At 46.8% G+C, this 26244-nt stretch overlaps 3 protein-coding genes and 1 long non-coding RNA gene across 7 annotated transcripts in view; 2 read left to right on the top strand and 2 right to left on the bottom strand.

The window, feature by feature from the left end:
- Nucleotides 1-5343, top strand: part of LOC309527521 (zinc finger protein RFP-like) — a 29162-nt gene extending 23819 nt beyond the window's left edge. Inside the window, exons 12-15 of the mRNA XM_082214347.1 lie at nucleotides 88-110; nucleotides 962-1077; nucleotides 1608-1643; nucleotides 4546-5343. Of these exons, the coding sequence (XP_082070473.1) occupies nucleotides 88-110; nucleotides 962-1077; nucleotides 1608-1643; nucleotides 4546-5072 (702 nt within the window). The 3' untranslated portion in view covers nucleotides 5073-5343. The remainder of the gene's footprint in view (nucleotides 1-87; nucleotides 111-961; nucleotides 1078-1607; nucleotides 1644-4545) is intronic.
- LOC309525440 overlaps nucleotides 1-26244 on the top strand; it is a 129048-nt gene that overhangs the window by 54357 nt on the left and 48447 nt on the right. The gene's annotated exons all lie outside the window — the stretch shown is intronic.
- GLOD5 (glyoxalase domain containing 5) overlaps nucleotides 1-26244 on the bottom strand; it is a 43761-nt gene that overhangs the window by 1431 nt on the left and 16086 nt on the right. The gene's annotated exons all lie outside the window — the stretch shown is intronic.
- LOC309524771 (uncharacterized protein) overlaps nucleotides 6934-26244 on the bottom strand; it is a 29476-nt gene continuing 10165 nt past the window's right edge. For 2 of the 4 annotated variants that reach the window (XM_082209796.1, XM_082209797.1), the window contains 4 exons: nucleotides 18510-18636; nucleotides 17069-17173; nucleotides 12938-14119; nucleotides 6934-11101 (listed from right to left, as the gene is read on the bottom strand). In XM_082209796.1, the coding sequence (XP_082065922.1) occupies nucleotides 10884-11101; nucleotides 12938-14119; nucleotides 17069-17173; nucleotides 18510-18636 (1632 nt within the window). In that variant the 3' untranslated portion in view covers nucleotides 6934-10883. Of the gene's footprint in view, nucleotides 12612-12937; nucleotides 14120-17068; nucleotides 17174-18509; nucleotides 18637-25953; nucleotides 26068-26244 lie in introns of those variants that run through there. The other 2 variants (XM_082209798.1, XM_082209799.1) reach the window with 2 other exon arrangements.

Raw genomic sequence — 26244 nt, 5'->3', positions numbered from 1 at the left:
AAGGGGGAAAGGACTCTCCACAACAACAAAGATCAGGCCAGTGTGTGTGTGCTGGCTGTGTAACTGAGACCTATTTCTCTGTTTCAGGACATCAGAAGCGACTTGAACAGGTATGTGGCTTTCTCCTACCATCTTTTGCATTTCATCTCTGGTGGGATTCCATTTTAAAAGCACATTTCTGTGGAGCACTGCCAAGCGCTAGATTTCTACCTCAGCGTTGCTGAGGAACACAAATGGGGCAAATGACAACCCTCTAAAGATGCCTATCACTTGATCCTGAAAGGCAGAACACCTTCCACACGACCCAAAAGCTTACACTGCAGTCAACTGTATTCCTAAACTCATTCATCCCCGAATTTGATTCCATTGGTTTGGGTCCTACTCCCTGGAGCAGAGCAGAAAACAAGTTTGCTCCATCTTCCATTTTGACAGCCCTTCCGATATCAGTCTTCTCTTCTTCAGGCTAAACGTACCCAATTCCCTCAACTGTTCCTCATAAGGTTTGGTTTCCAGACCCTGCGAGGAAAATTAACTATGAACCCCCAAAATTGGGGTTGTCTCCAAATCTGTGCCAAAGTTTTGCAGGGTGGTGGTTGTTTTAGCGAAAACCCTGCAAAATTTGGGATCCCTTCCTAACCGGTGCCAAACTGTTGCAGTTGTTTTGCAGTGAAACCATGTTTTGCAGCGCCCCACAAACTGAGCAATTGATACATCAGACACGGGGTTCGTACCTAACTACAAACCCGACCAGGAGGAAGGTTATCTCGTTTCTCCATTTAACCATGAAATCAACTAGAGCAGCATTTTCTTGTAAAGGAATTCCATGTTCAAATGGCAGCCTGAGGCATCAACTTATGCGTAAGATCTACTCTCAATTACACGTCAGGCTTCATCACTGCAGGTGGACCGAGGAGCAGTAGTCCCTAGCCATCCCTCAAATGTTAACCATCTTCCCTTCCAGATATGAAAAGGAACAAGTAAGGGATGCAATTGAGCTTTCTCCTGGATTGGAAGAGGAGGTTGGAGTTTACTCAGAGAACAGCTCTGCTTTAGGAATTGCTGTGGAGACATTTAAAGGTACTGGGAACAAGGTCAGCAGTTTGAATCCCCGTGACAAGAGTGAGCTCCCGTTGCTCTTTCCCAGCTCCTGCCAACCTAGTAGTTTGAAAGCACACCAGTACAAGTAGATAAATAGGTACCACTGCGGCGGGAAGGTAAATGGCGTTTCCATACGCTCTGGCATGGTGTTCTGTTGCACCAGAAGCAGTTTAGTCATGCTGGCCACATGACCTAGAAAGCTGTGGAAAAACGCCTGTTCCGTTAGCCTGAATGTAGAGATGAGCGTCGTAACCCCAGAGTCACCTTTGACTGGACTTAAACCATCCAGGGGTCCTTTACCTTTTTTTACCTTACTGGGAACAACTCTGGAAGGTCAATGGATACAGGTGTCTGTGGGTGCTCCACAGCTGATGTTGGTGAGAGAGAGGGAGGGGAGGGATGTAGCGACAGTGTCCATGGGAGTCTTTTATCAGATGCTTGATTTACATGTAATGTGACAGTGCCAAATGTATCTGAATAAATGGATAATTCTTTCCTCCACATAACAGAGTCCTTGGAATTCCTGGAGCCAGCGCTGTACAAAGGTAATTTTCTTGGTCAGATGAGATGGGAGGTGGTGCCTGAGATGGGTTCAAGGGGGCTAGCTCTGGAAGAGGGCCAAATTAGATGTTACCATTTGGTTTAATGGGAATCCTGTAAATTGCACGTGTGGCGCAGAGGGGGTGGGGCAGGGACAACATCAGGGGAATAAGAGTTAAAGTCCCCCATCCCAATGCTAGGGTATGAGCCGTAACCAAGGTATGTTATTGGGTTTACAGTTCATTGTTTGTCTGGAGGAGACAAGCCTGGGTTTGTACAACACACCAAACCATGGTTTAACACATAGCAGCATAACAGGAAGTCTAAGGGAGAGCAGTGGCCTCAGTCTGTAGCAGCTAGACTAGTGACTGGGAGTGGCCACGGAGACCATATTAAAGCAGTACTGAAAGACCTAGATTGGCTCCCAGTACCTTTCCGAGCACAATTCAAAGTGTTGGTGCTGACCTTTAAAGCCCTAAATGGCCTTGGCCCAGAATACCTGAAGGAGCGTCTCCACCCCCAACATTCAGCCTGGACATTGAGGTCCAGCTCTCAGGGTCTTCTGGTGGTTCCTTCACTGCGAGAAGTGAAGCTATAGGGCAGTGTTTCCCAACGTTTTTTGGGCAAAGGCACACTTGTTTGATGAAAAAAATCTCGAGGCACACCACCATTACAGCCCCGTGACGTCAGCGCGCAGTGTCGCGCCGGGAGGGACGCACGAAAGTGTAAGTTTCTATTTACAGTGTGCTCTCCCAAAGACCTTAACCGTGTAGGTATATGGCCACGAAAAGTAACAGTTGCATTAGCAGTCAGGTTACATTATTTTGACAAGCAGCCGAAGAAGTGAATCTTCCACAAAGCGGCCTGTAGAGGGATGTGTGCGTGTTTTGTTGCTGCAAAGATCAGGACACCCCCACTCCCCGCAAAAGTACTTGGTATTAGGCGCATTTTCATCGGGCTTTTCCTTGCAATGCACAACAAGAGGAGTGATGTAAAAGCGGGTCGGGGCCCATGTCGGACTCGGGTTCACACGTTAAGTGTTGGCCACCCTGCCAGCACTTTGGATCGGCAAAAAATAACACGGGTTTTATTATTATTATTATTGCGCCTGCATTGACGTCAGCTCATGTCTGGGCGCTGGTGCGCGCAGGGCCGCGCTATCGACTGACCGCCGCGGAGCTGATAAGGGTGGGTTTTGTTGCAATTCCTCGGGTAGAGGAGGAGGAGGCCGGTCGGTGAGACGGCGAGCTCGGCACGTCGGGGAGCTCCGTAACTCGAGCCGAGCAGTCCAGCCGCAGCCAGAACTCACACAGCGAGCTCAGCTGGGTCCTAGCGCCTCCCGGGTTCCCAGCCGTGTAAATTGCTGCGGGAATTGCATCACGAGCGAGGGGGGAGGGAGGGGAGAGGAAGCACCCGGAGCTGCTGCAAAAAAGCATATCGTTTCATCAGAAAGAAGGAAACTCCATATAATAAACTGCAGGAGGGCTTAAGGACGGACTGACTCACCCGAGGCGCTCGCCGCCGCCGCCCCGCCTCTCGCCGCCCGACTCGCCCGCCTCCCTCCCACGGAGGTAGGCTGGTGTGCCGTGGGAGGGCGAGTCGGGCTGCGAGCACACGCGGGGCGGCGAGCGAGCTCCCTCCCACATCCCATCGCCGCTCGCTTCGGCCGGCCTACTGGGCTGTCGCAGGCGGAAGGCCTGCGCATGCGCGAGGTTTTCGCGCCTTCCTCCAGTAGGTCGGCCGAAGCGAGCGGCGATGGGATGTGGGAGCTCGATCGCTCGCCGCCCCGCGCGTGCTCACCGCCGCCGCCCCACCTCTCGCCGCCCGACTCGCCCGCCTCCCTCCCACGGAACACAAGGCAACGTTCCGCGGCACACTAGTGTGCCGCGGAACACCGGTTGGGAAACACTGCTCTAGGGAACCTTCTTGTAAAGCCGTTTGCACTAAGCTATGGTTTGACTTATGGCTCATCCACACTTCTGCTTGTCTTGTGGTCTTCCCTCTGGGGGGGGCACTCTTTATCACCGAATCGGCGCAAACGTGAATTGGGTTTTCTGTGGAGTGATGTTTGCTCCGACTCAGCGGTAAAGAGTGGGTTTTCCCCAGGGAAAGTAGCAGGCTGAATGGAAAACCGCTTGCACCCAAGCCTATAAACCACAGGCCAAGCGGAATACCTCTTGGATCCATGTTTTCTAGACACAGGAGAAGCGGGGTGTGGACGAGCCAGGAGAGCTGCGTGCGAAACAGCCCACAATATCCACGTGACTTCACCATTCAGTTCTAGGGAGGTTTAAAAACAGCTCCATCCAATTAGACCGTATAGTACATAAACATTAAATGGAAAAGACATTCTGATTTTGCCTTCCATCCCCAGAGGCCTGGTGTCGAAATTTATACAAGGACAGGGCTCCTTCCCTGCAGATCTCAACACCTGGGCAGGTCTATTTTGGAGGTGTCGCAAAGCCGGTGATTTCATCAGCCAGCGATTTTTCTGCTCTTTGCCTCCTGAAACAGATTAAGGCAAAAGTCTGGAAGAAGGAGGGTTGTTTAGTTTTTTTGGTTTTTTAAAACGTCTCCAGAAATGGAAGTGAATTCTTTCTGTGACATCACTCATTTCTTCTTTCTTCTCTTCTTCCTTCCTTCCTTATCGGTGTTGGTGTAGTGGTTAAGAGTGGTAGTCTCGTAATCTGGTGAACTGGGTTCGCTTCCCTGCTCCTCCACATGCAGCTGCTGGGTGACCTTGGGCCAGTCACACTTCTTTGAAGTCTCTCAGCCCCACTCACCTCACAGAGTGTTTGTTGTGGGGGAGGAAGGGAAAAGGAGATTGTGAGCCGCTTTGAGACTCCTCCGGGTAGTGATAAAGCAGGATATCAAATCCAAACTCCTCTTCTTCTCTTTCTCCTGCAGTGACGGTAACTCTGGATCCAGACACGGCGCATTGCCGCCTCGTTCTCTCCGAGGACCTAAGAACTGTGAGGAAGGCAGAGGAAGAGCAGGCCTTGCCTGATAAACCGGGGAGATTTGATGTTGGGCCCTGTGTGTTGGGCCGAGAGCGATTCACTTCCGGAAGACATATGTGGGAAGTGGAGGTGGACAACGAAGGCAGCGGGGCGATGTGGGCAGTGGGGGTAGCACGAGAGTCCGTCAGGAGGAAAGGAAAGGGCAGCTTCAGGCTGATTCCCAGCGAGGGAATCTGGGCTGTGGGGGCAATAATGGGTGAGCTCGTAGCGTTTACTTCCCCCAAGCAGACCCCTTTGGCCTTGGGGCAAGACCCCAGGAATATCCGCGTGACCCTCGACTATGAAGAGGGACTTGTAGAATTCTTTGATATGGACAGAGCTGAGCTGATCTTTGCTTTTGCAGGAGCCTCCTTCTCTGGGCAGAAGATCCGGCCCTACTTCTGGGTGGGGTACAGATCCCAGCTGAGGTGCTGAATCGCAGGGAGGCGATCCTTGCCCTTGTTTCTTATCACTTCCCAGAAAGAAGGAAGCATTCCAGCAATTTTCCTTCATAGCTCCATGAAAGGTTCCCAAGCCATTTTTCAGCCTCTGTGGTTTTTGAGTAGGACCTCCTGATCTCAGAGCAGGAAGTATGGCTATAAATGGAATCAAATTGTAGAATCGTAGAATTGGAAGGGACCCCAAGTGTCATCTAGTCCAGCCCCCCTGCAATGCAGACATCTCAACGAAAGCATCCATGTACAAATAATTTAAAAAATACCACCGAAAGTTTGGTGGCTCCCTTTTGTGGCAGGTTTTTGAAATATTTACGTCTGCATGCAAAAATGGTAAAAGAAGCTACAAACAACAGGTGTTGGTGTGGTTTTTTTTGGGGGGGGGGTTCGCTTGAGCTCATTTACAGTGGTACCTCGGGTTACATACGCTTCAGGTTACAGACTCCGCTAACCCAGAAATATTACCTCAGTTTAAGAACTTTGCTTCAGGATGAGAACAGAAATTGTGCTCCAGGAGCGCAGCGGCAGCAGGAGGCCCCATTAGCTAAAGTGGTGCTTCAGGTTAAGAACAGTTTCAGGTTAAGAACAGACCTCCGGAACGAATTAAATTCTTAACCCGAGGTACCACTGTACCTTTAAAGGTGGTATGGCAGGCAGTACAGACTATCCCATCCCTGCATGTTCAGATCCACCTTAAAGCAGCTATAGATCAAGTTGCCGAGAGTGGGGACAGGAATCAAATTAGCCCAAAGTCTCTTCTTGCTTTTCCTCCACCCAAACCTCAGCAGAAGGAATTCCCTGTACCACTTCTCAGTATTTTTTTATCTCTCTGAGAGTCTGAGATTTATGAAAATCCACCTGTAGGTTCCTCCTCACAGAGCTACAATTCCCGGTACCCTTAACAAACTACAGTTCCTAGGATTATTTGAGTAAAGTTATGTGCTTTGAGTGTGCACTGGCTGTGCTTAAAAGTATTGCATAAAACAAATGAAATACCGTGAAAATCCCTGAAACGAGAAGTAATCAACTAGAAATATTATCTTATGGAAATAAACTAAATAATAAGAATCAAAAAGTTTAAGGGAAACATTAGAAAAACCTGTAGAAACTGTACCTTTGAGTCCTCAATCCTTTATTACTGCACTTTGCTTCCCCTTGGTCAAGCTAGAATTATAATCCTTCAGAATTTTTGGGATTTCTACCCCCTTTTTTGGATTTTTGGTCATTTAAGGTTTATGAATTTTCTATTTCCTTCTGAGGAAACTGAATAGTTCAGTGAAACGAGGTCTGTAGCTGGCATCCCGTTAAGGCTTTGTTCAATTTTAGGTTTTTCTAATTTTTTGCTGCTTACCTATAAATTAGAGACCACTTCTTCCTTTTTTAAAAAAATAGTTTTTATTAAGAATTTCAACATAAATTATCAAAAACATATCATCTTCATCCCCCCCCTTCCCAAGAAAAACCCACTAACCCCCAGACTTCCCTCAGCTCCTCTCTAGTTTTTCAACACATATTATTCTCTGCATATTACAAAATTGTAAAGATCCTTAAATTATCTATCTATTATGTTAATAATAAATTTGTGTATTCAAAACCTGCCAAGGAGTCCAATTCATTTTGTTGTTTTTTGAAGTAATTTATAAAAAGTTAGCATTCTTCTTTAAAGCCGCAGTTGTCCTTGTCTCGCAATTTCTATGTCAATTTCGCCAGTTCCGCAACAACAACAACAAGCTCTACCTGTTGGACGTGCCTGCCCTAGATGAATGTAGAGTTGATGTCAAAGAATTGTATAGAATCTTGGAAAAAAGGCAATTTAAAAAAAGAACACACCAGGAGCTTAGTTGTAGTAAACCAAGGAATATATTTATTAAAGGCAGGGAAAGTGGGTGGATTGGATAAATGTAGTAATACAAAGCAAATGGTATACAGTTACACACTGAAGCAAAAATCCAAAGTGTTTCCTAGGATGCAGAAGCTACCTAGCAGCGTGACTGACCCCTGAGGCCCAGGTCTCTCATTCAGCATAAAGATGTGGTGGGAAACTCAAGGCCCTTCATTGGACTCTCACCCATCAGCCCCCACTAGCATAGTCATTGATGGGGGGTGATGGGCTTTGTACTGTACCAACATCCCAAGGCCAACAGGTTGCCCAACCCTGACATAAAGGCAACCATGGAAGACTTTCCCAGCTGAGTGACCATCAGCCCACCAAAGGTCCTGACCGCAAAGTGCCTTATCAGGCTGCCTCCCCAAACCCCAGTTCAGTCCAGCTCCCCTTCTGCCAGAGAGAAGGAAACATTGGGGAATTTCTTCAGTCACACTTCCCCCCATGGAGCCCAAAACAATATACGCTCCATAGTAGAATATCTGTGTTGCATGTTAAAGGTAAAGGGACCCCTGACCATTAGGTCCAGTCGTGGCTGACTCTGGGGTTGTGGCGCTCATCTCGCTTTATTGGCCGAGGGAGCCGTACAGCTTCCGGGTCACATGGCCAGCATGACTAAGCCGCTTCTGGCGAACCAGAGCAGTGCACGGAAACACTGTTTACCTTCCCACCGGAGCGGTACCTATTTATCTACTTGCACTTTGACGTGCTTTTGAACTGCTAGCTTGGCAGGAGGAGGGACCGAACAACGGGAGCTCACCCCGTCATGGGGATTTGAACCGGCGACCTTCTGATCGGCAAGTCCTAGGCTCTGTGGTTTAACCCACAGCGCCACCCGCGTCCCACGTTGCATGTTAAAGACCCTCAATTCAATCCCCCCCAGGTAGGACAGGGGAATATTCCGTGTCAGAAACCCTGGGGGTTGGCTGCCAATCCGTGTAGGCATTACTGAGATAGATGGACCAACGTTCTGACTTTGATATAAGGCAACTTCCTATGTCCCTAAATGATCCCTGCGGGCGTACATTTCCGCATGAGAAAGCAGGCAGCTAAAATAGGCCCTGGCAGGCTGAAAATGGGCCACTGCCGATGGATTAATCTTCTGATTATATTGCTTCTAGTGGAACCCTGCAAATAACATACGTTCCCACTGGTTTTCCATCAACACAACCACAGCCCTTGCATGGGTTCTTTATTAACAATGAGTCAATCGATTCGCACAGGGCTTGTTTTTGTTGCATGGCTTTTTCAGATGAGGAGTGCGCCCCCTTCCCCGCTCTCTGCCTTTGGTAGAACTAGACCCGCATTGCAGGATGAAGCTGCCAGGTTCAATCCGCACTCAACACCACCAGTCAAAAGCAGCACCAGGTGACAACTGACAGCAACTGGGCAGACAACAATGGGTTAGGTAGACCAACAAGCTGGCTCGGTATGAGGCAGCTTCATCTGTCCATATTTCGTAGAATCGTAGAGTTGGAAGGGACACCAAAGGTCATCCAGCCTAACCCCCAGCAATGCAGAAATCTTTTGTCCACTGTGGGGCTCAAGCCCACGACCCCAAGATTAACAATCTCACGCTTTACCCATCTGAGCTTGTCCAGTTTTACATAGGTACCGTATTTTTCACTCCATAAGACACACTTTTTTCCTCCTAAAAAGGGGAAATGTCTGTGCGTCTTATGGAGCAAATGTGTGGTCAATCGCTGCCTCCCTTTCTGGCCCCACCACCTTGCCCAGGCCTCCATTGTTGAATGTTCGGAAGACGGAGGCTGTTTGTTTCCCCAGCGACATGTGACTGGCTGATTAGATTATCTGTCTGGAAACTGTAGAAACGGCTCCCTTTCCTTTCCTAAAGAAGCTGTGGAACTGTGAGTTGAACCCCATAAAAACGGGATTTTTCCCCTTTGCAAAAGAAGCTGCACAACTGTGAACTGATATCCCCAAAAACGGGGCTTTCCCCCTTTCCTCCTCTAAAAACTTATGGTCAGGTGCGTCTTATGGAGCAAAAAATACGGTAACTTTCCACAAATTTCAAATTGCCATCGTAGAGGCGGGGTTCTTTGGAACTCCAAACGATCACAATACATTCTGCTGATCCTCCGTTATCCAAACACCTCCCCACGTTAAGAAGCTCCCTCCTGGACCACATCAATGGTCATTCTAGCATCCAGCATCCCCCAGTGGCCAGCCAGATGTCTCCTGCCTCTAGATAGCCCACAAGCAGGTCAATAAGGCAACAGGCGTCTCTTGCCGTAGGCTGAAAAGGCTACATACCCAATGCAGGGCCTTCACATATTTGTCTTGTCCATCATTTAGCTATGCTTTTGTGTGCATAAATACTTAAGAACACAAGTAGGGGGCTGACCCTTATGTTTCCCTCCCCTTATGGTTTTGAGCTATGGGCTACTGTTAAAATGAGGCTGCATTTTAAATTGTAATTTTAACCTGTATTTTAAATTGGTCCCCCCCCTTTATGTTTTTATTGTAATTTTACTGGTGTTAGCCACCCTGAGCCCGGCTCTGGCTGGGGAGGGCGGGGTATAAATGAAAATTTATTATTATTATCTCACTTGTGGTTCCTAGCCAACTGGTATTTAGAGGCCTCTGTCCTCAAAGTTAATATACAGCCATCATGACTAGCAGCCACTGATAGCTTTTTCCTCCACGAATCTGGTCTTGTTTGTCCTGAATATTCTACCATTCTGCTTCATTGGGCGACATCTGTTCTAGAATTATGGGGTGGAAGACTTCCCCCACTTTTTCTGTACCATGCATAATTTTATAACTCTCGATCCATGACTCCCCTGAATCATTTTTTTTTTCAAACTAAAAAAAAGAAGTGCAGCAGCTATGGGCTTCCCTTGTAGGGCACATGCTATCGCCTTCCGATTACAGTGGTACCTCGGGTTACAGACGCTTCAGGTTAAATATGCTTCAGGTTACAGGCTCCGCTAACCCAGAAATAGTGCTTCAGGTTAAGAACTTTGCTTCAGGATGAGAACAGAAATCATGCTCCGGCGGTGCGGCGGCAGCAGGAGGCCCCATTAGCTAAAGTGGTGCTTCAGGTTAAGAAGTTTCAGGTTAAGTATGGACCTCCAGAACGAATTAAGTACTTAACCCAAGGTACAACTGTATTTCTTCTCTTCAGTCTCTCCACCCTTTTTGAGATGTGACCAGAATTGCACATTGCACTGTATACCGTACCCAAACCTTTGGGGGAGATTGCAAGTGTACCATTCAGAGCTGAGACACATTTGCCTCACAAATTAAGCTCTCTCTGACATTTGATGCCAAGTAAAAAATATGCAATGTCAATATTTGATGCCCGGTAGTATCTGAAAGTTGTTACTTGAAAGCATTTCAAAGACGACATGCAGAAGTATTAGTATTTGAAAGCCGGCATGCAATAGCATTCGTATTTGACTATATTTGCTAGCTAACATGCAGTTTTTTTTCATGATTTCACTAAATTTGACAGATGGCATGCAATGGCATTTAGTGTTTAAGCACATTTAAGTAATTGGCATTCAAAACATTTGTATTTAATCACCGACATGCAATAGTGTTTACCATAATCTGATAAAATGGAATGGACTGGTATGTAGTGTTTGATAATAGTCATGCAATAGTATTTACCTACCTACCAGTATTTTATAGCTGACATGCAATGGTATTTAGTTTATGACTATTTTAAAGTTGTTAGCTTATGGCATTTTATATTTGACACCTTATAAAAAAATGAAACAGAGAGACTGTCTAATGAAAGTCTAAAGCACCCATACTTTGTGGTCGATTTTCAAAATGTGTTGGAAAAAGCTTGTTGCAGCTTTAGTGTCATTTTCTCTGACCACTTTTGGACTGTGATGTCACCTCAGTCTGTCATCAAAGAGAACTGACTGCCATAGGTCAGTGCTTTCTTCCGACATACGCTTTGCCATCCTGGGTCAAGGCATCTTCTTCTGTGTGAACACCTTCACTCTGACCCAGAGACCCTTGCACGCTGAGCCACTTCCCAGATGCGAGCCATTCATACAGTTTGTTTTCCTGCACCGATTCCCCAGCATCACACCCCAAGGCTTGGTTCGTCAACAAAATGTTCTCCACGCACTGGGCCAGAGGATAGCCTGGAATGAGAATAAGTGCAGGCTGAGATCACACGAGGAACAATGCGGAATTATAAAACTACAGTCACCCACAAGAGCAATGAACTAAACTGAATGACAGAAGGACCACAGAACCCTGACCTTACCTTGATACTCTCATAATTTACCCCCAATTTCTCTCTCTAACAGTGAACTCGGGTGGTTGAGTGCCCGTCAGTTTGCATGGAAAACAGGTCCGCACAAAAATAAAGTTGTAGTTACTACATTTTCTTGGGGAAAACCTCAGTTCTCCTCCTGGAAACAGTGCTTGTCTATGGAAGAAGAGGTGATCTCAGCAGCTAGGATTGCTTTTTACAAGACGCTGTAACTCTGGTTACATCCAAAACGAGGCTAATGTTGGCACTCTCTACATAAAGCTGCACAGACCGCAGAAATTTCATCAGGTACCAAAAAGAACAAAACTTCAGTAAAGAATGGGGGGAAATTTATAATTTATTTAAGAAACCACTGTAAGCAGATGAAAACATTAGCAGGATTGCAATAGCACTCCTAAGGTAGCAAAGACTACGGACAAAATGGAGAGACATAAAATATGAACTGTGAAATAATATGCAGTTGAAAAGGATAGCAATAGGACCCATGGAGGGGATGCTGGGAAGTCCAGAGATACAGAAAAATCTCTAAATATGGCTATGTAATTGGTAAGTAAAACCTCCGCGAACGTCCACCCCGCCGAGCGTCGATTTTGGCGAATGTCCGCGGCAAACCCGGAAGTACCGGAAAGGGTTACTTCCGGGTTCACCGCTCACGCATGCGCAAAAGCGCTAAATCGCATTTCATGCATGCACAGAAGCCAAACTGCTCAGCGCATGTGTGCAGAGCGCGCTTTGTCGAGCATCCCTTTCGTTGCTCCAGAACGGATCCTGGACTCAAAACAAGGTACCCCTATGTGGCGTTTGCCCTCTTAGGTGTGTGACATCTTACTGGGTTCATAAGGAAAGGGTTAACTAATTGTAAAATGACTAACTAACAGGAACCCAAGGGGCAGAGTTAACTGTGTATAATGTTTAAGCACAGAGTTTTTTGAGTTAGAGTTAAGGTGGTTGAGAAGACAGACTGGAGTTAGAAGAGACAGAGAAGATAAGTCTGTCGGTTGGGCTAGTCTAGTGTGAGAGACTGAGAGAATGTGTTAAGAGGAGTCAGTCAAACAGTTGAGATAATCAGTCAGAAGGGAAGAAGAAGAAGAAGAAGAAGAAGAAGAAGAAGAAGAAGAAGAAGAAGAAGAAGAAGAAGAATTTATTATTTATACCCCGCCCATCTGGCAGAGTTTCCCCAGCCACTCTGGGTGGCTTCCAATCAAGTGTTAAAAACAATACAGAATTAAATATTAAAAACTTCCCTAAACAGGGCTGCCTTCAGATGTCTTTTAAAGAGAAGATAGCTGCTTATTTCCTTCACATCTGAAGGGAGGGCGTTCCACAGGGTGGGCGCCACTACCGAGAAGGCCCTCTGTCTGGTTCCCTGTAGGAAGCTATAGGCCGGTAAAGAAACTAAAGTTAAGATACTGACAGGAATATTATCTGAGAAACCATAAACTGGTTAATGTTTGTAAAATAAACTTGTTTATTTGGTTCACTTTCAACAACTGTCTGGACTCAGTGTGTACCCGAGAGTAACGGGTTGGTGGCAGCGGGGAAGCGAGCACAGTGGTGGCACAGGGATCAATAGACCATTAAACGTCCGGGAACCCTGTGTGATCGCCACAGCCTGTAATTCTATAGCTATCAAATAAAAATTATTTAAAACAAACCAACAAAAACCCAAACCTGCCCTTTGTGATATAAAGGAGCAGCTCACCTATATGTTGCCTCTGGTGGTGAATGAGACTCCGATTGGCGCTAAACCGTTTCCCGCACTCCAAGCAAGCGTAGGGCTTCTCGCCCGTGTGGACGCGCTGGTGGGTCACAAGGTGGGTGCGGTTGGCAAAGCACCGCCCGCACTCAGCGCACTTGTAGGGCTTCTCGCCCGTGTGGACGCGCTGGTGTTTGACAAAGGCCGAGCGGTCAGCGAAGGCTTTCCCGCAGTCCGGGCACCCGTGCGGCTTCTCGCCCGTGTGGCGCCGGTGGTGGCGGGTCAGGTGGGACGGGGAGCCGAAACATTTCCCGCAGTCTAGGCACCGGTAGGGTTTCTCCCCCGTGTGGGTCCTCTGATGCCTGACGAACGTCGAGCGCTCCGAAAAGCACTTCCCGCACTCGGCGCACTTGCAGGGCTTTTCCCCCGTGTGGACGCGCTGGTGGCTCACCACGTGCGACTGGCGGGCGAACGACTTGCCGCACACCAAGCACTTGTAGGGTTTCTCGCCCGTGTGGACCCTCCGGTGGCTCCCGAGGTGTTCCTGGCGGGCGAAGGTTTTCCCGCACTCGGCGCACTTGTAGGGGCGCTCCCCCGTGTGGACCCTCTGGTGTTTCGCGAAGACGGAGCGGTCGGCAAAGCATTTCCCGCACTCGGGGCACTTGTAGGGTTTCTCTCCCGTGTGGACTCTACGGTGCTTCAGGAGGTGGGACTGCTGGACGAAGCTCTTCCCGCACTCCAGGCACTTGTGGGATCGCTCCACGGCGTGGATCCGCTTGTGGCTCACCAGGGCCGACGGGTCGGCGAAGCACTTGCCGCACTCCAGGCATTTGTAGGGTTTCTCTCCCGTGTGGTACCGCCGGTGGATGACGAGCTGGGACTGGCAGGCGAAATGCTTCCCGCACTCCAGGCACTTGTAAGGGGTCTCCCCCGCGTAGATGCCCTGGTGCCTGGCCAGGTGCGCCTTGCGGCCGAAGTATTTGTCGCAGACTAAGCACTTGTAGGGCTTCTCCCCGGTGTGGACAATCTGGTGGCTCATCAGGTGCGAGTGGCAGCCGAAACATTTGCCGCATTCCAAACACTTGTAGGGCTTCTCCCCCGTGTGGATTCTCAGGTGCCGCGTGAGGTTCGGTTTCTGAGTGAAGCGTTTGCCGCACACGGTGCACAAGTGCTTTTTCCGAGGGTTATCTGCAGAGAGAGAGAGGGAGAAATCACCTGAGAAGGAGCCTCAGAAAGCACATGGACAGAGGTGAGATTGTTGTACAGTGGTGCCCCGCAAGATGAATGCCTCACAAGACGGAAAACTCGCTAGATGAAAGAGTTTTCCGTTTTGGAGGTGCTTCGCAAAACGAATCTCCTATGGGCTTGCTTTGCAAGACGACAATGTCTTGCGAGTTCCTGCTGGTTTTTTGCCCTTCCCCCCCTTTTTCTAAGCTGCTAAGCCGCTTATCAGCTGATCTGATAAGCCGATAAGCCGCTAAAAGCCGCTAATAGTGCTAATATCGCTAATCCGTCAATGGGCTTGCTTCGCAAGACGAAAAACCCGCTAGACGAAGAGAATCACAGAACGGATTCTTTTCGTCTTGCGAGGCACCACTGTACCTCAGTTTAAGTACTTAATTCGTTCCGGAGGTCCGTACTTAACCTGAAAGTGTTCTTAACCTGAAGCACCACTTTAGCGAATGGGGCCTCCCGCTGCTGCCGCGCCACCGGAGCCCGATTTCTGTTCTTATCCTGAAGCAAAGTTCTTAACCTGAAGCACTATTTCTTGGTTAGCAGAGTCTGTAACCTGAAGCGTATGTAACCTGAAGCGTATTTAACCTTAAACGTATATAACCTGAAGTACCACTGTATACACAAAGATGGAAAGATACAGCGCTACCTGCTATGCATTAATTGTTGATAAAATTATTGGACTTAGCTGAGGTAGCCAAGGTAATGGGCGTAACTAGAGAAAAATCTTTTTTAAAAAAATATTTTTTATTAGGAATTTCAACATAACAATTCATCAAAGTCAGATCATCCTCATTTTTCCTCCCTCATTTTTCCCTCCCCAAGAAAGAAAATCCCACCCCCCACCCAGACTTCCCTCAGCTCCTCTCTCTGGTTTTTCAGCATGTTATTCTCTGCATGTTATAAAATTGTAAAGATCCTTAATTTATCTATCTACCGTATTTTTCGCTCTATAACACGCACCCGACCATAACACGCATGTAGTTTTTAGAGGAGGAAAATCCGTAGGCATGCCACCCGTAGGCATTCCCTCCATAACACGCACAGACATTTCCCCTTACTTTCTAGGAGGAAAAAAGTGAGTGTTATGGTGCAAAAAATACGGTATATGTTACCAATAAAAAGTTTGTGAGTGTTTATTCAAAACCTGCCAAGGAGTCCAATTCATTAATTTGAGAGAAATCACTACAGTGGTACCTTGGTTTACAACCGTAATCCGTTCCGGAGGTTTGGTTGTAAACCAAAACAGGTTGTAACCCAAGGCGCGCTTTCGCTAATGGGGCCTCCTCCCAAAAAATTGGTTGTAATCCATAAAAAATGTGTTGTAATCCAAAAAAAGGACGCGTACTTCCGGGTTTGACATGGTTGTAATCCAAAACGGTTGTAATCCAAAGCGGTTGGAAACCAAGGTACCACTGTATTAACATTTATTAAGGACTGGAAACTTCTTTTGGATTTTTGCGTGAAAGAGAAAATGAACTTGTAACTTCTGGATTTGTTGAAGACAGGAAAAATATTGGCTCATAGGAAATAGAAAAGTTGGATGTTTCAAGAAGGCAAGAACTTTAAAAATGAATGGAGAAAGTTTATAATTTATCTACAAGACCACTGTAAGCAGGTTAAAACATTAGCAGGATTTTAACCACACTTGCAAAGTAATGGAAAGTATAGATCATTCAGAAGGATATAAATTTGGGTAAGTATTGATATACAGTTGTAAATCTTATTAGGACCCGTGGAAGGGATGGGGAGAAGTCAGGAGATTCAGAGTAATCTTGATACAGTACAGTGGACGCTCGGGTTGCGAACATGATCCGTACAGGAAGCACATTTGCAACCCGCAGCGCCACATCTGCGCACGCGCTGGTTGCGATTCGGCACTTCTGCGCATGCGCACAAACCCGGAAGTAACCCATTCCGGTACATCCGGGTTCGGCTAAGTGCGCAACCTGAAGTGTCCATAACCTGAGGAATGACTGTATTTGGATTTTGAATGGTTTTTTTGTTGTAAGTTTATATATTTTTTAAATCAAATAAAAAAAAGAAAAAAGAAAAGTTGGATGTTAATGAGTGATTACTATATAGTGGTACCTCTGGTTACGTACTTAATTCGTTCCGGAGGTCCGTTCTTAACCTGAAACTGTTCTTAACCTGAAGCACTACTTTAGCTAATGGGGCCTCCTACTGCCGCCGCGCCGCCGGAGCCCGATTTCTGTTCTCATCCTGAAGCAAAGTTCTTAACCCGAGGTAATATTTCTGGGTTAGCGGAGTCTGTAACCTGAAGCATATGTAACCTGAAGCATCTGTAACCCAAGGTACCACTGTACAGTGGTGCCCCGCAAGACGAATGCCTCGCAAGACGGAAAACTCGCTAGATGAAAGAATTTTCCGTTTTGGAGGTGCTTCGCAAAACGAATCTCCTATGGGCTTGCTTTGCAAGACGACAATGTCTTGCAAGTTCCTGCGGGTTTTTTTTCCTTCCCCCCCCCTTTTTCTAAGACGCTAAGACACTTATCAGCTGATCTGATAAGCTGATAAAAGCCGCTAATAGCGCTAATCCGTCGATGGGCTTGCTTCGCAAGACGAAAAAACCACTAGACGAAGAGAATCACAGAACGGATTCTTTTCGTCTTGCGAGGCACCACTGTATTTAGCTGTAGGACAGAAGTCTTTTTTACTTTGTTCATTTTCTTCTCTCTCTCTCTCTCTCTCTCTCTCTCTCTCTCTCTCTCTCATTTCCCCCTTTCTTTTCCTTTTCCTTCTTCTTCTTAATGTAACAACGAGGAAAAAGGCAGCTGTACCATTTCTCAGAGCGAGATTAGAGACATCACCAAATTCTAAGAGTATGCACAGCCAACGCCAGGGCTGCCAACACCCTTGGCCGGGCTCAAACCAGTGCCTCACCTGAGCAGGTGTCAAAGAGCTTCCTTCCATCCGGAGAATCGGGCACACAGGGCTCTTCCCCTTGTTCCAGGCAGCAGATGAGGCCAGGCTTAGGAGCTGGGTATCCTTCTCAGGAAGAGAAGAGGAATGATGAGGACGGTTTTCCTGTGCTTTGGATGCTGGGAGCTGTTAGGAGTCCCCTATTCGTCTCAGAGAGCTGCCGTTCGGAGAGTGGTTTAACACTTCACCCCTCTTTCCCAGGGAACTCTGGGAATTGTAGCTCTGCGAGGGGAACAGGGGTCTCCTCACGACTCTCAGAGCCCTGAGCGCACCCACATTTCCCAGGATTCTTAGGGGGAAGCCATGACAGGTGGCCATCCAGCCTCTGATTAAAAACCTTTAAGGAAGGAGATTCCAGTGGTGGGTGGAGCCAGGGCAAAAGTGGGCGGAGCAATGCATCTACGTTTTATATTAAAAAAAATGTTATCAATACATTTTATATTTGTATTGGGAACTAATTGTACCCTTACACGGTAGTCTCTCTCTCTCTCTCTCTCTCTCTCTCTCTCTCTCTACATACACACACACAAACACATCCCTCCATCCAGTTAAGCAAAAATAAAAACATAATAATAATAATAATAATAATAATAATAATAATAATAATATATTATTTATACCCCGCTCACTCTGGGCGGCTTCCAACAGAATATTAAAATACAATAGCTTACTAACCATTAAAAGCTTCCCTGAACAGGGCTGCCTTCAGATTAATGTAACAACCTGCAGTTTTATAAGAGTATATAAATGAGCAAGATAAATGAGCTTGCAATATGCAGAAGGTATTAAAAAAATTAAGCTATGGAACTGCAGGAGGAGGGGGAAGGAAGTCAAATTTCAAAACGTTTAATTGATTGTAAAACTAATGAAATGTTTAAATTTGAAAACAAATAAAAAAATGTTTTTTAAAAGGAAGCAAGGGTCTCTCTCAAAGTTCAAGGATTATTGTTACAAATGTTAATTAATTAATTAATAGCTGCATTCTAGCCAGGAAAAGACACTCAAGAGTGCAACACACTCTTTGTGATTTTATGTTGTGAACCGCCCTGAGGCCAACGGGTATAGGGTGGTGTACACCGCTAAATTTAATAAAATAAAAGTAAAAGCAGGGATATCATGCGGTGTGGCCTTAGAAGAGTTCTGAGGGCCACACAGAGACAACTGGAGGGCCGCATTTGGCCCCTGAGCCTGACATTCCCCACCCCTGACATAACTAAATCTGAAGGAAGAAAGCAACTTCCCTAACGCAGAAAGGACTGGGGAGACGGAGGAAGGAACTGACATAAATCTTGTATTTTGAAGCCATCTTTGCCAACCTGCGGCCCCTCCAGTGTTTTGGATCCTAACTCCCAGTAGTGACAGCCTTCGCACACCTACCCCAAGGAAGAAGGGAGTTCCTTACCCAAGGAGGCCACATTCCCGTAATTCTCTATCATGACTTCCTTGTACAAAGCTCGTTGGTTGGGGTCCAGCAGATTCCACTGCTCCTTCGTGAAATACACGGCCACATCCTCAAACGTCACCAGGCTCTGCAAGAACACAAAGGATTGTTGCTCAGTCTCTTGCACCTGGCAGAAATACTTTCTCGCCGGCTCTGAAACAGGGGTGGGGATCCCCCCCCAAAAAAGTGCTTTTTGGGACTCCCATCACCGCCAGCCAACATTTCCAATGGTCAGGGCTGGCGTAACACCAACAACAACTGGAGGGCCACGGATTCCCCAGCCCTGATGTATAATAATCAGGGCCAGAAAGTCAGAAAGAGGACTCTTCCCCTGAGAAGATGTTTCCATAAAAACGTCTTGCATGCATGCTTGAAACATCAAGAACACAATTCACAGCTTTGTTTTAACTGTGCAGACTCCACAGAAATGAAGGAGTTCCACAAGGGCACAGAGGCACATTTGCAAAGTTCCCTTTCTATGCCATAGGATTTATCTGGAACATCCCTCCAAATAACACATCTGAGGTATTCTTAAGGGTTTGGTCCACTAATAATAATAATAATAATAATAATAATAATAATAATAATAATAAAATTAATAAAATGTATTTTTTTAAAAAAAATTATTAATACCCCGCCCATCTAGCGGGGTTTCCCCAGCCACTCTGGGCGGCTTTCAACAGAATATTAAAATACAATAATCTTTTAAACATTAAAAGCTTCCCTAAACAGGGCTGCCTTTAGATGTCTTCTAAATTCTGGTAGTTGTTTTTCTCTTTGACATCTGCTGGGAGGGCGTTCCACAGGACAGGCGCCACTACCGAGAAGGCCCTCTGCCTGGTTCCCTGTAACTTGGCTTCTTGCAGTGAGGAAACCGCCAGAAGGCCCTCGGTGCTGGACCTCAGTGTCTGGGCAGAACGATGGGGGTGGAGACACTCCTTCAGGTATACTGGACCAAGGCCATTTAGGGCTTTAAAGGTCAGCACCAACACTTTGAATTGTGCTTGGAAACGTACTGGGAGCCAGTGTAGGTCTTTCAAGACCAGTGTTATGTGGACATTGCTATTGCAAAAGTGGATCGTTTACCATTAACTCTTGCATTTGTCTAAAACATATCTGCAGCAAGCTCAGGGGGAAAATCCTCAGCAAGTTCTTGAACTTTTAAAAGAACCTGTCTCTCTCCAGATGTTGTTGACCATCCTTTGACAACTGGCCATGCAGAAACTGTTAGGAGTTGGAGCAGAACATCTGCAGAAACTCAGGTTCCCCATCATCTTCTTTTAAGAAGACATTTCACCCTTTTGGAGGTATTTTTTTAAAACTAATGGATGGATGGCTTTGGGGCAGAAGTTGGCAGAGTAAGTTTTTATTCCAGCTTGTGACTCATTCAACTCTTAACAAAAGTTCCTCATTTCCTTATTGGAAATTATATATTGTGCACAGATGTTTGCTTACTTCCAAAAAAGTGTCGTTTACTGTTGGTCCCTGGGATTCTGAGCTTAGCGCCTCTTAATTTGCTTGCCTTTCAGCAAAGTGTGCTAAAGCTGTCACTGGCACCTGCCTATTTTCTGACTATAAAAGGAAGTGTTACAAAGAAGTCAAAGGACAAATAATTGGACTTTTACAACACAACCCTACGCATGTTTACTCACAAGTAGCTCCCACTGATTTCAACGAGGCTTTATGTAAAACGCAACTGTGTGTTTGCAGTTTTTGTATTTCTTGGTATAGGACACAGAAGCTGAAGGTCTTGGTCTGTCACAGGCTAAGTCAGGCGACAGCAAACTTGTTCAGCAGGGGGCCGGTCCACTGTCCCTCAGACCTTGTGGGGGCCCGGACTATATTTTTTTGGGGGGAGAACAAATTCCTATGCCCCACAAATAACCCAGAGATCCATTTTAAATAAAAGCACACATTCTATTCAGGTAAAAACACCAGGCAGGCCCCACAAATAACCCAAAGATGCATTTTAAATAAAAGGACACATTCTACTCATATAAAAACACACCTGATTCCCAGACTCTCCGCGGGCCGGATGTAGAAGGCAATTGGGCCGGATCTGGCCCCCGGGCCTTAGTTTGCCTACCCATGGGCTAAGTCAACATTTAAAGACTTTCCCCAAACTTTCATAATATCAATGGCATATATATATATATATATATATATATATATATATATATATATATATGCTTTCATAGATTTTCACGGGTACAGGAATGCAGGTTTTGGTGTCTTTGGGTGTCTTCCCGTGTAAGAGTCGGGGTGTCTGTGCGACGTTTCGACGAGGTCTCACTCGTCATCTTCAGGCTGGTGCTTTCGGCTTCTTGTTACTGGAACAGAGCAGAGTCTGGTGTTTGAGTTCCTATAAATACTGTTGAGGGGTGTGGTGTATAGCCTCCAACGTTCTGGGCAGAGAGGAAGTTCCTAGATTAGTGTGCCTTTTCTTCTTTTGTTCCTTAATTACTTGAGGGATATCTTGGGTGATTTCATGAGTGATATTCTGAATACCACTGGGTGGGTCATTAAGTGTAGATTAGTTGCTAAAGCTTTCGTGTCTTGACCTCTTGAGCTTGTGAAGAGTTTTTCTGAGAAGATGGCTGTGCTGCATTTAGTTGTGCTCTGGCTTGGCTTCGTGTATAGGGGCGAGCTGTGGTTTTGTGCCTTGTGCCAGCCAGATCTGTGTAGGGATTGCAGGGGGGTGCAGCATCCGGAGGTGCCACTATAGTTTGGCTACTGGATGGAGTCTGTAATATGTCTGTGGAGAGGGTCTGGGTTTGGGTCTGGTATGGTTGATTGGTGACGGCGTTCTGTGTGCCTCTGGTTCTGGTGTCGGTTTTTGTGGGGAGGGCTAATTTCCAGATGTCTGGCAGGCGGGACGTGTCGTCACGCTTGTTCATGTTGTGAGGGTGTTTCTCTATCTCGATGGCTTCCATGATTATTCTCTTGTGGTGATGTTCCATGTTAAAGAGCAATTTGGAATCTGCAAAATTAATTTCGTGTCCTGTTTCTTTCATGTGTTGGAAAAGAGAGGAAGTTTTTTCTTCTTTTTTGACGGCATTCTTGTGTTCTGCGATACGTGCATTTATTCGTCTGTTTGTTTGTCCAATGTACGTGGCTGGGCAGACTTTGCAGGGTATTTCATAGACCCCTTGGTTTTCCAGCTGGAAAACCAAGGGGTCTATGAAATACCCTGCAAAGTCTGCCCAGCCACATACATTGGACAAACAAACAGACGAATAAATGCACGTATCGCAGAACACAAGAATGCCGTCAAAAAAGAAGAAAAAACTTCCTCTCTTTTCCAACACATGAAAGAAACAGGACACGAAATTAATTTTGCAGATTCCAAATTGCTCTTTAACATGGAACATCACCACAAGAGAATAATCATGGAAGCCATCGAGATAGAGAAACACCCTCACAACATGAACAAGCGTGACGACACGTCCCGCCTGCCAGACATCTGGAAATTAGCCCTCCCCACAAAAACCGACACCAGAACCAGAGGCACACAGAACGCCGTCACCAATCAACCATACCAGACCCAAACCCAGACCCTCTCCACAGACATATTACAGACTCCATCCAGTAGCCAAACTATAGTGGCACCTCCGGATGCTGCACCCCCCTGCAATCCCTACACAGATCTGGCTGGCACAAGGCACAAAACCACAGCTCGCCCCTATACACGAAGCCAAGCCAGAGCACAACTAAATGCAGCACAGCCATCTTCTCAGAAAAACTCTTCACAAGCTCAAGAGGTCAAGACACGAAAGCTTTAGCAACTAATCTACACTTAATGACCCACCCAGTGGTATTCAGAATATCACTCATGAAATCACCCAAGATATCCCTCAAGTAATTAAGGAACAAAAGAAGAAAAGGCACACTAATCTAGGAACTTCCTCTCTGCCCAGAACGTTGGAGGCTATACACCACACCCCTCAACAGTATTTATAGGAACTCAAACACCAGACTCTGCTCTGTTCCAGTAACAAGAAGCCGAAAGCACCAGCCTGAAGATGACGAGTGAGACCTCGTCGAAACGTCGCAAAACTAACAAGACCTCCACTTCCATTCATAACGAGACAGACGGCGGTTAAAGTCAGCAAACCGGGAGAGTCAACAGAACTGGCCCTCCAGCTCTTAATCAAAATTCAGCAAATCACACATGTTAAAGCATTAGCTGCTGACCGAGGCAGGAAGGGCTTGTGATATTTGGCAAGCCCCTTCCTTACAGCAATCACATCGTAATTAGGCTCCCACTTCGCAGATAATATCTTCCTGCTAAGCTGTCAAAACCTAGACGACTCTGGCAAATCATTTTTACTGAAAGTGGAATTTGAAATCAATAAGTAATTAGGATAACACAAGAATTGACTCGCTGGATCAAACTCAGAATTATGTGCCATGATTGGCAGCAGAACTCCAGGGTTCCCAGCCCTACTTGGGAGATTTTGGGGATTAAGCCTGCAACTTTCTACATATGCAAAGCCGATGTTCTAACACTGAGTCCCATGGACCATTCCCTAAACACGCAGTTGCAGGGTCTTTGTCTCCCCGCTTCTTGCAGGAAAGAATGCTCTGCTCTTAACTGCTAGCTCTCTCTCTCTTTTAATTCATTAAATATATATCCTTCCCTTCTTCCCAAAGTTGCTTAGGATTGCAGAGGAGGCACGCTCAGGTCTTGGCCATCAGCCAGTGAATGAAATGTCGCTGGCAGGCTTCACCTCCTGCCACCTGGCAAGAGGATCATACCAAAAGGGAGACTGATGGACCAGTGGGCAGAACAGTTGCTCCAAGGCTTTGCTTTCCTCTTCCCTCCACATCCTTCATCCTTTTATGCCACGCCTGCTTGCTTGTGAGCCTGCAATGCTAGGATGGTCTTATCTTTTCATATATGTACAGTGCAGTCGTACCTTGGTTTTCGAACAGCTTAGTTCTCAAACGTTTTGGCTCCCGAACGCCGCAAACCTAGAAGCGAGTGTTCTGGTTTGCGAACTATTTTTGGAAGCTGAACGTCCGACGGGGCTTTTGATTGGCTGCAGGAGCTTCCTGAAGCCAATCAGAAGCCGCGGTTTGGTTTTCGAACGTCTTGGAAGTCGAACTGACTTCTGGAATGGATTCCGTTCAAGGTACAACTGTACATACATACTCTATAAGTAAAGGTAAAGGGACCCCTGACCATTAGGTTCAGTTGTGGCCGACTGTGGGGTTGTGGCGCTCATCTCACTTTATTGGCCGAGGGAGCATGACTAAGTCGCTTCTGGCGAACCAGAGCAGCGCACGGAAACGCTGTTTACCTTCCCGCTGGAGCGGTACCTATTTATCTACTTGCACTTTGACGTGCTTTCGAACTGCTAGGTTGGCAGGAGCAGGGGCTGAGCAACGGGAGCTCACCCCGTCACAGGGTTTCGAACCGCCGACCTTCTGATCCGCAAGTCCTAGGCTCTGTGGTTTAACCCACTGTGCCACCCGCGCCCCACATACTCTATAGAAGTGTTAAATGAAACCCCCATTGTGTGCATTCCTGGGTACCAGACAATCGAAAGTATACTTCTTCTAAACATAGCAATCATGGCTAGTTGTTGAATCTTCCATGAATTTTTCAATTATTATTTTTTTAAAAGATGTAAACTAGCAGATATCAACTATCAAATCTCAGCATCAACACCCAGAATTCTTGGGCAGCTGGTAGTGCCCTGGGCTTCTTCTTTCCTTCCCCACTGCTGCCCAGTGCTCCAAAATAAGGCACACCCAACTAGGTCTAGGGAAGCCATCATTTCGAATCCTGCCATTACTCCAGCACAGCACCACTTCTCAACATGGTGGGAAATTTAAATGCTGCTCTCTGCAAAGAAAAAACCAGCACAACACAGGCAGAAGGCTAAGTCAGCACCTGTCTCAGTGCTACACTAGTTTTCTGTTTGCAGGAGGCATTCAGAAGCTGCAAAGCACAGTCACAGCTGCAATATAAACTCTATCATGCCACCTCATTTTGCTGCACAAAACATACAACACAGTCTCGAGAACTGGTCCCATGAGCGTGGTGTCACAAAGGTTGACCTGAGTTCTTTAAGGTTGCAAACTGACTCGGGCTCCAGTCCCAACAACTAAAGAGGGCCTTAAATCCAAGTAAACCTTTTCCAGATTGCTCTGCAGGTATAACATGCTTTCAAAGGGGCTTGGCACTTCACAGCACGACTAGAAAACCTGGAGAACCTGTATTGTTGGACTACAACTCCCATCATCCCCAACAATTGGCTATGCTGACTCAAGAAGGCTGGGAGTTACTGTCCAACACGTGCATTGCTACAGTAGAAAGGTCCCTGCCCCCAGAGCCATACAATCTAAACCTGGACAGAGAAACAAGGAATGGGAGGCACACAGATAACAAGAGATGCAGGTGAGCAACGAGAGTGACACACGATCCATTCTTTTTATAATTCTGTCAGCAAGGAGAAGTGTTAGAGACAAGACGTTAGATTCGTGTCTCCTGCTTAGAAAAAAAAGATCCATTCCTGTTTTGTTTTCACACCACTGCGGCAGAGATATTTTACGATGTTGCAGAGATTTTTCCTTTTTTTACGATGTTGTCATCAGCAGGCAATGATACGAGACGCTGGACAAAGTCTGCTCTAACCCACAAAAGCTCATGGTTACACCTTAAGTCTTTAAGGCACCTACGAGAGTCTGCCTGAGTTACAATCGGAGGGCAGCATTGGGGAACTTGCACGCACACATGGTGAGGGTACATGCCTCCAAGCACGGCTTTTATAGCACTGCAGCGCCAGCAGGGACCACATCAGTCACACTCACACACAAAATTATGATGCCGCAAACAGCCAAGGACGCAAGAGCTCTCGCTCTCTCTGTTTGTGCGTGTATTTCAGAGGTGGATCTGAGACTTCAGCATGCAAAATCGCGAGGATCCGAGTCTCATCAAAGCGCTGGATCCGTGGCTTAAAAGATAAACAAATGAAACCATGCAATGACAGCAGAAAGACATCTATAACTAGACACACACAGCTGTTTCTGTTTTTCTAGTTTTCCTGCTGCTTTTTCCAAACTAAGACAGAAGCACTTTCAGGATCTACAAGGTTTACCTTTTCCCCGCCATTTTAAGAGGTTATATTTGGTCTCTCTCTCCCCCCCCCCCTTTGCTTTTCTGCCCCTCCTTCTCCCCACACCCAGGCATGCCCCCCCCTTTTCCAAGTGCACAAGGGGATGCAAAGCTCAGCCCCTTCCTTTTCCCCCTCTGGGTCTATGAAAAAGGGTAGGGAGGGAACTCAAGCAGACAAAGGAGACACCCCCCCTCCCATTCCCCCAAGTTGCAAGAAACATAACCCACCCCCCAAAAAGCCCCTCCCCCCCGCTCTCAGTTAATGCACACACCCCCTCTTACCTGCATTTGCAAAAGGTGGGTTTCAGGAGCCCCTCCGGACAGTTTCCGGCTCTTGCAACTCAACTCACTGACGTCCCCCCCCTCTTCTGTCCTGGGGATGCTGCGCTCACGCGCTTCTCCACGCCCCTTTTCCAGCTCAGCCAATCCCTCGGCTCCTTCGCGCCCGTCGCGGCCAATCCACTGTCAGGATATTCAAGACTCCGTACCGTGGAAGGGGAATGGAGGCGGGGCTAAGAGCCCAGTGGCTGGTGGGAATCGTAGTCCTTGTCTCCCCCCTCCAGCTGGTCCCCA

This window comes from Podarcis vaucheri (genome assembly GCF_965113315.1).
Source record: "Podarcis vaucheri genome assembly, chromosome: 2".
NCBI lineage: Eukaryota > Metazoa > Chordata > Lepidosauria > Squamata > Lacertidae > Podarcis > Podarcis vaucheri.
This window is presented reverse-complemented; position numbering and strand designations above follow the sequence as displayed.